At 43.2% G+C, this 16133-nt stretch overlaps 1 protein-coding gene across 6 annotated transcripts in view; it reads right to left on the bottom strand.

Moving 5' to 3' along the window:
* NUP188 (nucleoporin 188) overlaps positions 1-11961 on the bottom strand; it is a 50497-nt gene extending 38536 nt beyond the window's left edge. For 5 of the 6 annotated variants that reach the window (XM_043498844.1, XM_038374398.2, XM_043498846.1 and 2 more), the window contains exons 1-5: positions 11860-11961; positions 7729-7783; positions 7021-7094; positions 4746-4830; positions 570-650 (exon numbers count right to left, since the gene is read on the bottom strand). In XM_043498844.1, coding sequence (XP_043354779.1) covers positions 570-650; positions 4746-4830; positions 7021-7094; positions 7729-7783; positions 11860-11885 — 321 coding nt within the window. In that variant the 5' untranslated portion in view covers positions 11886-11961. Of the gene's footprint in view, positions 1-569; positions 651-4745; positions 4831-6550; positions 6732-7020; positions 7095-7728; positions 7784-10307; positions 10324-11859 lie in introns of those variants that run through there. The other variant, XM_043498847.1, reaches the window with a different exon arrangement.
* Positions 11962-16133: the final 4172 nt, after the last annotated feature.

Below are 16133 nucleotides of genomic sequence, written 5' to 3'. Positions count from 1 at the left end.
ATCAACCAATACTCCAAAGTCCTTCTCCTCTTCCGTTACTTCTAATTGATGTGTCCCCAGCTTATAACTAAAATTCTTGTTATTAATCCCTAAATGCATAACCTTACACTTCTATTAAATTTCATCCTATTACTATTACTCCAGTTTACAAGGTCATTCAGATCCTCCTGTATGATATCCCGATCCTTCTCTGAATTGGCAATACCTCCCAGCTTTGTATCATCTGCAAACTTTATTAGCACACTCCCACTCTTTGTGCCAAGGTCAGTAATAAAAAGATTAAATAAGATTGGTCCCAAAACTGATCCCTGAGGAACTCCACTAGTAACCTCCCTCCAGTTCAAATAAATCTCAGACTCACACCAGGCAGGATATACTAGAAGATTGGACCTGGACCTCAGACACCTCATGTTCTGTAATGTACTGAACATCAGAAATTAAGGGGGAAAAAGTCCCAAAATAATTTCCAAATCTGGATTTCAGCATCATGCACAACCATGTGTGTCAATGAACCACTGGGGTTAAGGAGGAAAAGGGACAGTAGCATGATGCAGGCACCTACTACAGACCTTAAGTGAATCCCGGGTCCCTCTGTAATCCTCTTGAAGATAACACTGCAATAGCTGCACACTTTGCTCTTCATCCAGCCCCTGAAACAAGAGAGAGATGCAGAGAGGAATAAGACAAGGCAGCTAAGTTTACCAAAAGGTGTAAAGTCACTCCAAATATTCAGGCATCTCTTCCCTTTGGAATAAGGGGATAAATTTGGAATAAATTCTTCCAAAAAGTGTCACTAAACTGGTTTCCTCTGAAAGCAGAACATGTACGTTTTCAAATAATATAGATGTGGCTAGTTCAGCTCCAGCAGGAGTATAATGGATCAATTAAATACGGGTCCTATCATAAAGTGATCACCTTGTTCTACGTCTGATTAGAAGGAACCCAATTCTGCCGGTTATTAGTCAGGATTTTCCAACATGATATGGGATTTTGAGTGTCCAGTTTGAAATGCCTTAAAAAAAAAAAATCACGATTTTCAAAGGGTAAGCACTTCCTGAAAAACAGCTTTTTAGGTAGTCACAATTTAGGTACCAAATAGTAAGGAACCCAAACGTCACTAGTCACTTTGGAAAATTTTAGCTTACTGCCTCAGTTCTTGCTTATAACTTAGTTTAGAATAATCAGGATTGAAAATAGCCTTAAATTCACTTCTACTGAACATTAAAACAGCTTATTAAACTTAACTGAGCTTCAGAATTTAATACTTTTATTGTTTTAGTTAAATACCTGTGAGAAATATGACTTGACCTGACCAACTCTCACTGCACAAAAAAGTATGTGTCTAGCTGGGAATCGGAGAAGAAAAACTGCAGCAAAAGCCTCAGCATAGAGAAAGGTTTCAGAGTAGCAGCCGTGTTAGTCTGTATTCGCAAAAAGAAAAGGAGTACTTGTGGCACCTTAGAGACTAACAAATTTATTAGAGCATAAGCTTTCGTGAGCTACAGCTTTAGTCTCTAAGGTGCCACAAGTACTCCTTTTCTTTTTGCGAATACAGACTAACACGGCTGCTACTCTGAAACCTGTGATTATGCAAGGCACTGAATTTAGCCGTATAGAGTGGAAATCTGTCAACTTCATGAAAAAACTCGCACAGATACAGACAGACATCATCTTCCTCTCCAAATGCAAACAGATGGACATCATACCGAAAGGACTGAAGGTAAAAAATCCATTACAATCTACATACCACACAGACTATGCTGACAGCTTGTGCCACACACTCTCAAGGAAACTGCGGAACCACCTGATCAACATCCTCTACAGCAAACAGGGAAAGATTAAGAATGAGCTCTCAAAACTGGATACTCTCATAAAGAACCAACCTTCCACACAAACTTCCTCGTGGCTGGACTTTACAAAAACTAGACAAGCCATTTACAAAACACACTTTGATTCTCTACAAAAGAAAAAGGACACTAAGCTATCTAAACTACTATATGCCACAAGGGGCCACAACAATGGTTCCCGTAACCCACCCAGCAATATTGTTAATCTATCCAACTATACTCTTAGCCCAGCGGAAGAATCTGTCCTATCTCGGGGCCTCTCCTTTTGCCCCTCCACCCCCACGAACATGATACAGTTCTGTGGTGACCTAGAATCCTATTTTCGACGTCTCAGACTCAAGGAATATTTCCAACACACCTCTGACCAACATATTAACCCACAGAGACCTTCCTGCCAACACTACAAAAAGAAGGATTCTAGGTGGACTCCTCCTGAAGGTCGAAACAGCAGCCTGGATTTCTACATAGACTGCTTCCGCCGACATGCACGAGCTGAAATTGTGGAAAAGCAGCATCGCTTACCCCATAACCTCAGCCATGCAGAACACAGTGCCATCCACAGCCTCAGAAACAACTCTGACATCATAATCAAAAAGGCTGACAAAGGAGGTGCTGTCGTCATCATGAATAGGTCAGAGTATGAACAAGAGGCTACTAGGCAGCTCTCCAACACCACTTTCTACAAGCCATTACCCTCTGATCCCACTGAGAGTTACCAAAAGAAACTACAGCATTTGCTCAAGAAACTCCCTGAAAAAGCACAAGAACAAATCCGCACAGACACACCCCTGGAGCCAGGACCTGGGGTATTCTATCTGCTACCCAAGATCCATAAACCTGGAAATCCTGGACGCCCCATCATCTCAGGCATTGGCACCCTGACAGCAGGATTGTCTGGCTATGTAGACTCCCTCCTCAGGCCCTTTGTTACCAGCACTCCCAGCTATCTTCGAGACACCACCGATTTCCTGAGGAAACTACAGTCCATTGGTGATCTTCCTAAAAACACCATCCTAGCCACTATGGATATAGAAGCCCTCTACACCAACATTCCACACAAAGATGGACTACAAGCCGTCAGGAACAGTATCCCCGATACTGTCACGGCTAACCTGGTGGCAGAACTTTGTGACTTTGTCCTGACCCATAACTATTTCACATTTGGTGACAATGTATACCTTCAAATCAGCGGCACTGCGATGGGTACCCGCATGGCCCCACAGTATGCCAACATTTTTATGGCTGACTTAGAACAACGCTTCCTCAGCTCTCGTTCCCTAATGCCCCTACTCTACTTGCGCTACATTGATGACATCTTCATCATCTGGACCCATGGAAAAGAAGCTCTTGAGGAATTCCACCATGATTTCAACAATTTCCATCCCACCATCAACCTCAGCCTGGACCAGTCCACACAAGAGATCCACTTCCTGGACACTACGGTGCTAATAAGCGATGGTCACATAAACACCACCCTATATCGGAAACCTACTGACCGCTATTCCTACCTACATGCCTCTAGCTTTCATCCAGATCATACCACTCGATCCATTGTCTACAGCCAAGCGCTACGATATAACCGCATTTGCTCCAACCCCTCAGACAGAGACAAACACCTACAAGATCTCTATCATGCATTCCTACAACTACAGTACCCACCTGCTGAAGTGAAGAAACAGATTGACAGAGCCAGAAGAGTACCCAGAAGTCACCTACTACAGGACAGGCCCAACAAAGAAAACAACAGAACGCCACTAGCCATCACCTTCAGCCCCCAACTAAAACCCCTCCAACGCATCATCAAGGATCTACAACCTATCCTGAAGGACGAGCCATCGCTCTCTCAGATCTTGGGAGACAGACCAGTCCTTGCTTACAGACAGCCCCCCAATCTGAAGCAAATACTCACCAGCAACCACACACCACACAACAGAACCACTAACCCAGGAACCTATCCTTGCAACAAAGCCCGTTGCCAACTCTGTCCACATATCTATTCAGGGGATACCATCATAGGGCCTAATCACATCAGCCACACTATCAGAGGCTCGTTCACCTGCGCATCTACCAATGTGATATATGCCATCATGTGCCAGCAATGCCCCTCTGCCATGTACATTGGCCAAACTGGACAGTCTCTACGTAAAAGAATGAATGGACACAAATCAGACGTCAAGAATTATAACATTCAAAAACCAGTTGGAGAACACTTCAATCTCTCTGGTCACTCGATCACAGACCTAAGAGTGGCTATACTTCAACAAAAAAGCTTCAAAAACAGACTCCAACGAGAGACTGCTGAATTGGAATTAATTTGCAAACTGGATACAATTAACTTAGGCTTGAATAGAGACTGGGAATGGATGAGTCATTACACAAAGTAAAACTATTTCCCCATGGTATTTCTCCCTCCCACCCCACCCCCCACTGTTCCTCTGATATTCTTGTTAACTGCTGGAATTAGCCTACCTGCTTGTCACCATGAAAGGTTTTCCTCCTTCCCCCCCCTGCTGTTGGTGATGGCTTATCTTAAGTGATCACTCTCCTTACAGTGTGTATGATAAACCCATTGTTTCATGTTCTCTGTGTGTGTGTGTATATAAATCTCTCCTCTGTTTTTTCCACCAAATGCATCCGATGAAGTGAGCTGTAGCTCACGAAAGCTTATGCTCTAATAAATTTGTTAGTCTCTAAGGTGCCACAAGTACTCCTTTTCTTTTAGCATAGAGAAAGTAACTCTTTATACAGGTAGCAGAAGATAAATTAGAAAAGATTACACTTCAGTTATCTTTTTCAGAGATAAGATATACTATGTCAACAACAGAAAGCACAAACCCAATCTCTGGCTGCATTCTGAGTGTGAGGGCAGGAATTAAGCTGCCTTGGACCACTGCTCACCAAAAATTTGCTGATCCTCAGGCCCAGTTCCTTCAGTGGAGCAGCCACATCTTTATCAGCTTTTATTCTTTCGGCTGAACTTACACTAAAGAAAGAAAAAAATCCTTTTAGTCATGAAAATGCATTAAAGTCACAAAGAGGCAAAACAAAAAGGCTTAATTCCAAAATCCCCGGCTTTTGTCAGTTTAAAATCAGACTTTTCAGTGATTGTTCTGGCTTTTCTATATTTAATAGAAAGTGCAGGACTTGTTTGGCACATTTCACTTCATGTGCAATGCAAGGAACGGTTAGACCTTAGTCCATCCCATGCTTTGCTACACATTGGACTACTCACATTTGCCATCCTTGCCTGTCAACTGCCCTTCTCTCCAAATCTTCCCATTTCATGTTGAGGTGCTTGATGTCGTCCAGAACTATTCATGTCCATGTTATTCGCCATCTTCCTCTCTTTCTTCTTGCATTTTCTGGCTTCCATTCAAGGGCGGTATTTGGTAAGCGTTCTCAGCACGTCCCAGCCACTGATGTCTTCTTCTGTAGATTATTTATGAGACGGTGATTTGTCCAGTTATTTTTCTCACTTCTTCATTCATCTTCCTACCTCTGTATGTTATTCCCAATATTCTTCTCAGACATTTGTGATGAAATGCATCCAGCTTTTGCGTATCTTTCTTGGTAAGTTGCCATATCTCACTGCTATATGTTGTGACGGTTATAACAATTGCTTTGTTCAGTTTTGTGTTGAGGGAGATGTTTACGAGTTGCCAGATGTTTTTGAGTCTTCCAAATGCAGTGTTTGCCTTCCTGATTCTTCTTCTTATTTCCTCGGAACTAGGATCATCTTGGCTGTTGGTACTTCTAAGATACGTAAAACTGTTCACCTTCTCCAGTTTCTCTTCTTCAATTCTGATTTCTGTCCCTATAGTCCCCATAAACATGACTTTACATTTTTTTGCATTATATCTCAAACCTATCTTCTCCATTACAAAAAAAAAGCATTGCAGAAGCTGAAAAACAACACGGCATCTGGGTTGGATGGCATTCAGCCTGAAATGCTTAAATAGGGAGGCGAAGACGTGGAATCAGTCATCTGTTCGCTGTGCAACAAAATATGGACAGAGGAGAAAGTGCTGGAAGAATGGACCCTCAGTATCCTAATCAAGTTACCAAAGAAAAGCGATCTAAACAATTGTTCAAATTGGAGGGGAGTAACACTTTTATCTGTCACAGGAAAAGTATTAGCAGCAATCCTCCTGAACAGAATGAAAGGAAAGATGGATACCATCCTACGTGAACAACAATCTGGATTTAGACAAGGGAGATCATGCACAGATTCTATTTTCACCTTGAGATTGATTATTGAGAACACAGTTGAATTCCAAGGCAGTCTTGCCATCAATTCTGTGGACTTTCAAAAGGCATTCGATGATGTAAACAGAGAAACAATGTGGAAAATTGTGGAACAATATGGAATTCCAACAAAATTAATCAACATTATGAAGGCATTCTACGCCATGTCAAAATGCTAATTAAAACAGAAAATGGATTGAGTAAGCCATTCAGCATCAAGACAGATGTAAGGCAGGGGTGCATCCTGTCTTCATTTTTGTTTATGCTAGTCATCGACTATGGATTAAAACAATGCGACAGTTGTACACATGGCCTAAAATGGAATAATACAAGGCTATTTGATCTAGACTTTGCTGACGACATCGCTCTTATCAATGAAGATGCCAAGTGACTACAAAAATGCACAAACCAAGGTACAGTTACAGCTATAATAAACATAGATAGATAATCACTCTCACTCTTTCAATGTGAGAATCTGGATCTCATTTTGAGCAGACTCAGTATCAAGAGGAGTCGTTCCTCTGCATTGAAGCTTCATCTTTAGGTAACCTATAGAGGCTCTATTACTGCACTGTAGATTCTGATACACGATTATTGTAACTCAGCAAGAGGCTGGGATGAACAGGTATCTAACATAGGCTGGGAGAAGACAAGAACTTGTGTTATTTCTACACATGTTATTTTCATGCCAAAATAATATTAATTGCACTGAAGCACCCCTTCTAAACTTCTCCTCTCCATGTGAATAATGAACCCCCTGCAACATGGCAGTAATTGGCATATGAAGGGGGTAGAATATATTTTTGCTGCATCACTGGGAAATATTCAGCACGTTCTTCTACTAAGCAGTGCCTATTTATCTAATGCACCTATCACAGTAGTATCTAGGCGCCTATTATCAGATGCTAACATCAACCAATTACTGTACCTGGGAGGTTTGTAGTATGAAAGCCCCTCTAGCAGCCTCTGCCAATGTTTGTTCAATTCTGCTGCAATCTGAACCTAGAAGAGAATAAAACAACACTGAATGGACAAATCTCCTTATTCTGCCCAATATCAGATTTGTTCAATTTAAACTAAGCAATGAAATTCCAACACCACGCACAGAACAGGACAGCAACAACACAAGACCAGCGTGAAGAACATCTGTGATTCAGACTCTGATTCAAGGTGTAGATTTGTATGAGAAAGAACAGCTTGCTGCTTTGCCTAACTGTGGGAAGGAGAGGGGAAGGAAGAGACAGCAGGCTAGGCTCAGAAATGGATTTGGATTTCCAACCTCTGGGAACATTCTTGAAATCATGGACTCCATCCCAAGAGTAAGGAAGCAGGGTACTCCACTCATGAATACCCCAAGCCAGCCAGTCTGGAAAGCAGCATTTGTGTCTACTCCAGAAAGGGAACCACCTTTGCACATATACCATTCCAGTGCTGCAGCAGCTAACGAGAGAATAAACAAGGAATGGAAGTAGAGGAACAAAAAACTTACAGTAAGAATATTTTGGGGGTGAAGAGGGGGCAGAGCAGCAAAACATGATTCACTAGCATTCAGCCACTTTCACACAGCACAGAAGGGTTATCAGGGCACATGTCTGTTCAGTAACAAGTAAAGCTGCCTAGCAAGACCTCTACTTACAGGTTCCCTCAAAGCCGATCTGCCCAGCAGAATGGTCCAGAGTTCTCTGCTGCTCCTGTAAATAAAGAGAAAAAACAAAAGTTCTTGCTCTAATTTAAACATCACTCAAGGTTGATGTTCAGCCTACAAGCTTTTAAACTTGGTTTTCACTTAGAGCAGATAAAGTGGTAAGAGATAATGAGCAAACCTAAACCAAAGGGAAAGCACATTTATATCAGCTACTGTAATTGGTTCAATCCAGTTTTGCTACCTGGATGCCTATGGTTAGTATAAGGAAACCAAACTAAGCATAAAGAAAAGGAGTACTTGTGGCACCTTAGAGACTAACAAATTTATTAGAGCATAAGCTTTCGTGAGCTACAGCTCACTTCAAGCTTATGCTCTAATAAATTTGTTAGTCTCTAAGGTGCCACAAGTACTCCTTTTCTTTTTGCGAATACAGACTAACACGGCTGCTACTCTGAAACCTGTGATTATGCAAATTAAGCATGTAGAGATCTTTCATTCAGTTTTGTTCACTGCTGTTCATAGCTTCCTCCTTGGGTGGAACAATATCAAAGTAAGGTGAGAAATTCCACCAGTTTCCCAAAAGGCACAAACTTTGCCAGAACTACTCAGCATAGTTTAGCTAAACTAAGCCTCTTCTTTGTATCTGTGTCCCATTCACCCACTAAGAACACAGAAGAAAAGTCAATCAGTCTGTGTTAGGAAGTATTTCAGATCAAATCCTTATCCTACCAGATCTCAGAAAGGAAGGTGCAACTCTGCAAAATGTCATGAATAAAATCTATCTATTTAAAACAGCTGTGCAAACAGCAACCTCCAAAATACCGCTTTCTGGAGTTTAAGGAATTGATGTTCTGGTGGCAATGTAATCCAAGTCAGGAGCTAAACTAAGCAATAAAGCCTGCTATGCAAGGTCTGTCTAGAGATGAACAGGTTATGTGAAATATGCTCATCTGACAGTTTCTCAGATTACCCTCTAGAGAACCTAATCAGCAGATGAGCTCACAGGATATCTAGAATAACAGAGAATGAAAGTGGCAGCTCTGAAGTCATCTACACCTCCAGAGAAAGTACCAAAAGCCACCAGAGGCATTATTTTGTAAGACTTAAAGAATGAAATATCTGCAGCCTGATTTGCTACCATTCAAAACAGACCTGGGAAGTTAAGAGTCCTATTTTGAGTAAATTAAGGCAATGTTTACATGAACATTTACTGCATGGCAAGCTGGGGTGTTAATCTACAGCTCTCCAACATCCTGTGCACTAACTGTCCGTGTGGACCCTTCTGCTGAGTACTAAAGGTTCTCTACTGCACATTGACATACTGCTGTCAAATCGCAAAACGTCAATGTGCACAAGGGAACTTTTTGTGCACAGCAACACAATCCACACAGACAGTTCAAGCGTGGCACACTGGAGCACTACAGATTTATACGCCAGCTTGTTGTGCAGTAAGTGTTCATACAGACATGCCCTAAATCTGGAATTGCACTAGAATCCATTGCTAAAGAACATATCCTGATATGATTAAGCAACAAAATATGGGTGCAATCCCTCTGCTCTATGCAGAGAACTGAATGATCATAGAGTTCTCCCAAGAAAGGAATCTTTGTAATGCAGAACATCAATGTGGCTGAGCCAACTCCGTCTCATTTCCACTCCTGCCAAACCTTCTCTGTGATTAAAACAGGCCTCTGATTTGGGCAAATTTACTTATTTAGACTCTATGCTATTTGAGACACTGACTTTCTCTTACTATATATTTACATAGAGCAAAACAGTGGTTCTCTTCCAACTGGGGATTCAGCACTACAATAATCCAAATAACACAACAAAAATCTTACTTGGAGTCAGGCTTTCTTTCCATTGACTTTGGAGGTGTTACAGTACTCATTTCCAGTAAGACTCAAAAGCATTTCCAAAACAATGAGGACATCTTCTGTGCAAAGTGGCCCATGAGGCATCTTATTCAGAGCAAAAAAATCCTATGTATATTTCATAGACTTATGGAAATGTAGTGTTCATTTAAAAGGGCAAATCAGCTCCCAGAATATCACACTCATAAAACTATCCCTGTGATGTAAAAATCTGATCTCTGGCCTCAAGCCTTTGTAAACTTCTGGAAGTTAAAGCTCTAAGAACAGACTATACTGCATCACATTTTGCAAAGCAAAGTGAGTAACATAATTTTTTGTGTCTGTCATACACACAGGAATGTTGTGTATAGACATACAACAACTCAATCAACGTGTCCCCTTCTGGAGATGTGCAAACTTTGATGTAAATAGAGATTTCAAATTGGCAGCAAAACCCCTTTAAAGAGTAGTTCTATTTTTGTTAAATCATACTTGCACTTAGCCTTTTAAAAAAGGCAAGAGAACAAAAGAAACACAAAGCTTATGCTCATATAAATTTATTAGTCTCTAAGGTGCCACAAGTACTCCTTTTCTTTTTGCGAATACAGACTAACACGGCTGCTACTCTGAAACCTGTCACAAAGAAAATGTTAATTCACTGCTAATCCCTGTGCCATCTTCCCAAATAGTTCCTGTCACTTCTAAAGAACATATTACCTTTCCAAACATTTAAATCAGGAGGGATGAGGCAGATCTACACTTCATCAGCATCATTAATTATTGAAGTGTTTGCTCTCCGGTCCAGCTCATATCATAGCTGGATTGTAGTTTACTTGGGATTTTCATGTTAGGTGTTTACAAAAACTTGGTGATTGGTACCATCAGGCTCTCCCATACTCCATTCAGACAACTTAATCTTGAACCTCCGGGCCAGGTTCTCTTATGCCACCACTTCCACCTTCCGTTCAACTGTACATGCTCTAACTCATCAGACTAGGATCCAAGACTAAGATTTAGGGGAGCCCAAGGTCCAGAGAATAAGTGTCCACAGCCAAATGGGAGGTCTTGCTGGTATGGTTGGGATATTAAGGGTCTAATAAATTGCTGCAGTGGCCCTAAGAGATCAGGAACCACTTGTTTTATTACAGAGAGGAGGAAGGTGGAGAGGATTGCATGAAAACTGATATTCAACTTGGCCATGATCTGTTGTGGTAAAATGCTGAAATAGATTTGATGTTATTTTAGTAAAAATAGATCGTTTCCTGGAGCTCTACAACGACACCCCACCAGTCCCCCTTCACACACTCACTAAGCAGGAAAAGGTCTCAAACAGGGATGTGTTCATTACATCCTGAGGGGACAAATAAAAACCAAATAGAAGTAGGTTATACCCTAAGTACACCTGGGGTCTATAGTCCTCCTCAGCCCCCATACACCATTATTTCCAAGAGCTCCGCAATGGAATAAGTTCACAAAGTGCATATAGATTTCATGACCACACGGAGAACCCTCTGTTTTGATATTTGCAAACAGGACCGGAGGAAGTCCCTAGGCCAGCTCATCTAGACAGGTGAGAAACAGAGCAGGGATTTCCACTAGCAGAGCAGCCCTGCATGCGGGTCTCATTAGAGCCCAGTGGGATGCGGTAACAGGACCAGCCACGCAGCAGGCTGGGAGAAGGGATTCTGGTGCCAGGGCAGATTCCATCTTACGGGGGGCAGAGAACAGAGTCTGTGCCAATCTGAGGGCACCAACGAGGCCATCCAATCAGCGACCCCAACTTCTTAGAAAGGGCCAGCACATGACCCGATCCGCTCCCTGGGGCTTGGGTGCAGAGGCTCGGGGGTGCGTTTGCAGCAGCGGGTGAGCTCTGCTCCAGGGCAGGATTCGCCTCAGGTGAGAGGCGGTCACTGGAGTGGGAGGGGACTCTCGGAAGAGATGAGAGCTCCGTGGAAGTAGCCGCTAGAGCGGGTAACGGGGAGCGGCCTCTCCTGAGAAGGGCAGCTTGGGGAGCAGTTGAAAGGGGTCAGGATTGGGGGGGGGGTCACGGGGAGGAGCCTGTCGGATGGGCTGGGGGTCACGGGGAGGAGCCTCTTTTGGGGGGAAAACACCAGACTGGTGCACTGGGGAGGGGGCAGGACCTGCTCCCTCTCCCCCCTACCCCGGTTGCCGTTTAATTACGAGCTCCCCGGCCCGGCCCGGCCCGGCCCCCATCCCCGGTGTGTGCGGGTGGCGGGGAGTTCCCTCAGCGGCACCCGCGTTCCCCTACCTCGCGCACAGCCCGCCGGCCGCCATCTTCGCTCCCCTCTCACGTGACCCGCTACCCGTCGCACCAGCCTGGCGCCTGCATCACGTGACGGGGACCCGCTCTTCCCTCGCCCCAAGGGTCCCCCATCATGTGACAGACTCAGACCGCAAGATGGCGGCGTCCAGCGGGGTGAGTTAGTGAGGGAGCTGCCATAGACGGGGGTGGGGGAAGCTGTATGGCGACAACTCCAACAAGCCTCCCCTGTAGGGGCCAAGGGAAATGTAGCGTGGGGGTGGCTATAGGGGGCCCTGCTGTACGCGAATGTGCAGGACTCGAGATGGCTGCTATAGAGTCGTATAGGTGCAAAGCTCAGGGTAGCGCAGGGCTAGCGTGGAGCGAGATAGGGGCTAGGTGCGCTGCGGGGCTCCGTGGGGTGTCTGAGAGTAAGAGGAGTGCTCTGAGGGGGAGCGAGTCCGCTACAGGGGCAGATTGCGGGTGTTGTGTTATACATGGGCCCCCTGTGGGGTGCGAAGGTGAACAAGAGACGTATACCGGGGAGGTGAGCCTGTTATGGTGCAAGATCCTGAAGGGGTGGGGTCGCTTTGTCTGTTCTGCTCCGAGTCTTCTCCCTGACCCGTAGTTTGCTACTCACTTGGATTTTAATTCGGGTGAGCAGCTCGAGTTCAACCCCAAACTCCCCTGTAGGCTTGAACTCGACCTGCTTACCCGAGCGAAAATCCGAGCTGCTGTGCCTTCGCTACTATTTTAACCGGAGGTAGTTGGCGAACGTGAGTAAAGAACACCCCTCTTTTTGCGGGGAAGACATACCCCTAGTGAAACCCTATATAAGCCAGTGAGAAAAGACACACTATGGACTTTCCAACAGATGGGAAAGCTGAGTCTTGGGAGCTCAGTTATTTAATACAGTGATACTTTGTTTTATACCAGGTGGCCGTACCTTCCAGGTGGAGTGGATTATTTTTTATGCCGTTAGTTGCTTCATTGAACACATAAATACACTTCTGTTTTCCATAGTGTCTTCCGTATAGTGTCCCAAAGTACCATAGTAGGAGTTGAATAACGAAGTAGAAAGTGGAGAGAGAAAGAAATTGAGTAGTATGTCTAAGAATGAAATTGTTTTCTATTTTAGCTGATGTGTGAAGTGAGATGAATATCAAAGGTGCAGAGAGAAATTAAATCTGCTCTAGCTGTCAGGAACTGTAAAGAAGTCATGCAACTAAATGAAAGAAAAGGAGGCTTGTACTAACTGAAACAAATATAAAGAGGTAGGACCCATGAGGCAAATAGGGACAAGTCCGTAAAACAAAAAGTAGATGTTTGAATATGAGAATAACATGGTCTGTTCTGTATGTGAGCAAGTGGGACTCCCCCCCTCCCCCCCAGCATGCTGGAGTTCGAAGAGCTCATATTTGGAGAGATCATAGAGAGGGGAATGGCAACAGTTGAGACAAGAGGAGATAATGATAAAATTGCCCTCATTACACATCTACAGGCATGTAGTTTTCAAATTATGTTGTAGCTGCATTAAAATAGTAGACATGTAAATTCATACATGGGATTTCAGCCCTCTCAAGGTGCTTTCACCATCAGAACTAGTTACTTGCCCGTTTGGGTGCGGTAGTTAGGTGGTGGTGCTGTAGGGGCTGGAGCTCAATGTCCATGTTGGTCAATAACTGTTCCTCTGCCTCTGGTTTGCATATAGGGTTTTCCCTGCCCTCTCCCACTGACAGAAAACAGGGTAAGGACCTATTAAACAGACTGCTCAAAGCCAGTATTGGCCCTGTGTGAGGGAGAATTGTCACAGACTACTTCTCTTAACCTCAATCAACTATATGAAATTAATTTTCCTCCCACTGTTTCAAAACTGAAAAATGATTTGTTGGATTGGGGGAAAAATACGTTTAGTTTAGCTTGGCTGTATAGCAACAATAAAAATATATTGGTTGCCAAAAATTAAATTAATATTTCAGCCGGTTAATATAAATTCCAAAAACCTCTAGAGGAAACTCAAACAAGGATTATTAAACTTATAATGCTAAGATCAAATAAAACTCTGCATAAACCCACTCTGAAAAAAGGATTGTCAGTCATCGTCATCATCATCACCACTCCCATAACTGCATTGGTCGTTGGGGCACCATCACGGATGAGCAATCAACCAATTGTCTCCAACCATGATGACTGTGTGTCAGAGCTTGAGTCTCCATAAAGTTCATTCCTGTCCACTCTTTTATGTTGTCAATCCATCTCTTCTTCTGTCTACCTCTTCTCTTCCCCTGTCCTGTCCCGTCCCATGGAGGATGATCTTGGATAGGCCAGATGATCTTGTTACATGGCCATACCACTTCAGCTTGCGCTTCTTCACAGTTGTCAGGAGCTCTTCATATGACCCAGCACGTTGGGTGATGATGTTGCGGGCCTCTTCATTAGTGACATAGTCGAAGTAGGAGATGTCCAGGATTTTATGAAGTATCTCTTCTCTACTACCTCTATTTTCCGTTCAAGTTCTGCCATAAGAGTCCATGTCTTGCATGCATACAGAAAAATGGAGATGACCAGTGCATGCAGCAGTTTCAGTTTGGATTCAGGGAGATGTTCTTGTTCCTCCAAATTGACTTTAGCTTTGCTGTTGTTTGCAAAGTTCTTGCCAGAATTTCTGCCTTTGATCCTTCATCAGTAATGATTGTCCCCAAATACTTGAACTGTTTCCCTGTCTCCAGCTCTTGTCCACTGACAGAGATATGTGAGCTGATCCCATCATGTTTGTTTGGCATCAGCTTGGTTTTCTCTGCACTGATTTCCATGCCATATTTTGTGGAGGTTTCATCCAATCGTTTCACAAGGTTGGCAAGTTCATCTTCGCTATCTGCCAGGCCACCAATGTCATCAGCAAACCGAAGTTTTGAGATTGTTCACCCCCTAGTCCTGACTGTGCATACGTGATCTTCTAGGGCATCAGTCATTATGCGCTCCAAGTAGATGTTGAACAGTGTGGGCGAAAGAAGGCAGGCTTGCTGGGCTCCAAGAGTGGTGCGAAACCACTCTCCTATTGTGCCATTGATGAGAACTGCACTGCTGGCCTTGTCTTACAGTTGTTTAATGGTAATAATAAGCTTATGACCAACATTGTACTTCTTTGTGGTTGCCCAGAGAGCTTCATGCTATACTCTGTCAAACGCCTTCTTGAAGTCCACGAAGATGCGGTAGATGTCCTGCTGATGTAGTAAGTACTTCTCAAATAGAATACAAAGACTGAAGCTCTGTTCTCTGGTACTTCTACTAGAAGGAAAGCTAGCCTGTTCTTCCACGATGATATTCTCCACTTGTAGTTTTAATCTGTTCAATATGACTTTCAACATCACTTTGCTGGGATGGCTCATTAAGCTTATGGTCCAGTAATTTTGACACAATTGCAGGTTGCCTTTCTTTGGCAGAGTGATGATTAGTGACTGTGTCCATGTGGAAGGCCACTCACCAGTCTGCCAGTTCTTGTTGCAGATCTTGGTGAGTACATCTATTACTATTTCTCCTCTGAATTTCATCAGTTCAGCTGAAATTTTGTTAATACCTGTAGCCTTTTTGTTCTTGAGTGATTTCACAGCTGTCGCCACTTCTTCACGCAGTATTGGAAAGTCATCCTCCTCTATTGAATCTGGTGGTCTAGGACACTAGGATCTCCATTTGTCTGTTAGTTGTACAGATCAGAGCAGTAATTTGTCTACCTATTGATAATGTCCTTTTCTTCTGTAAGACTGTTCCCTTCTTTGTCTTGAATTGCGTTAGCTTTGGTCCATTTCCTTTGGCAGATCTCTTGCAATCTGGAAGGCTCCTTTGCTATTTTTATTATTGATGCACTTTTCAATTTTAGGCCACCTTCATTCCTTCCTTGATATTTCTGCCAATCACTCTGTATTTATCAGCTCCCTCGGGGCTGTTCTTGTCTCTCTTATGTTCCCTTCTAATGTCACACATTTGTAGTATTTCATTTGTGACCTAAGGTTTTGTCATCTTACGGTGTTTTCCAAGGATGCCCATTGCTGCTTCATTCATTACAGCATTGAAATTGTTGGTCATTGATTGTCAGTACCAAATGTAATAAAATATTATTGGATAGCTCAATTAAGATCACTTTCAGCCTGGTACCATGGTGACACCCATAAATACTAGATGGAAAAATCAGGATTGTAAATTGTTGGGTTTTGTTATTTTTTGTTACCTAAAAGATTTAAATGAACACAAGAGAAACAATCCAAATGTCATAATTACACCTCACA

This window comes from Dermochelys coriacea, chromosome 16 (assembly GCF_009764565.3).
Source record: "Dermochelys coriacea isolate rDerCor1 chromosome 16, rDerCor1.pri.v4, whole genome shotgun sequence".
In the NCBI taxonomy this organism is placed as follows: Eukaryota; Metazoa; Chordata; order Testudines; family Dermochelyidae; genus Dermochelys; species Dermochelys coriacea.
This window is presented reverse-complemented; position numbering and strand designations above follow the sequence as displayed.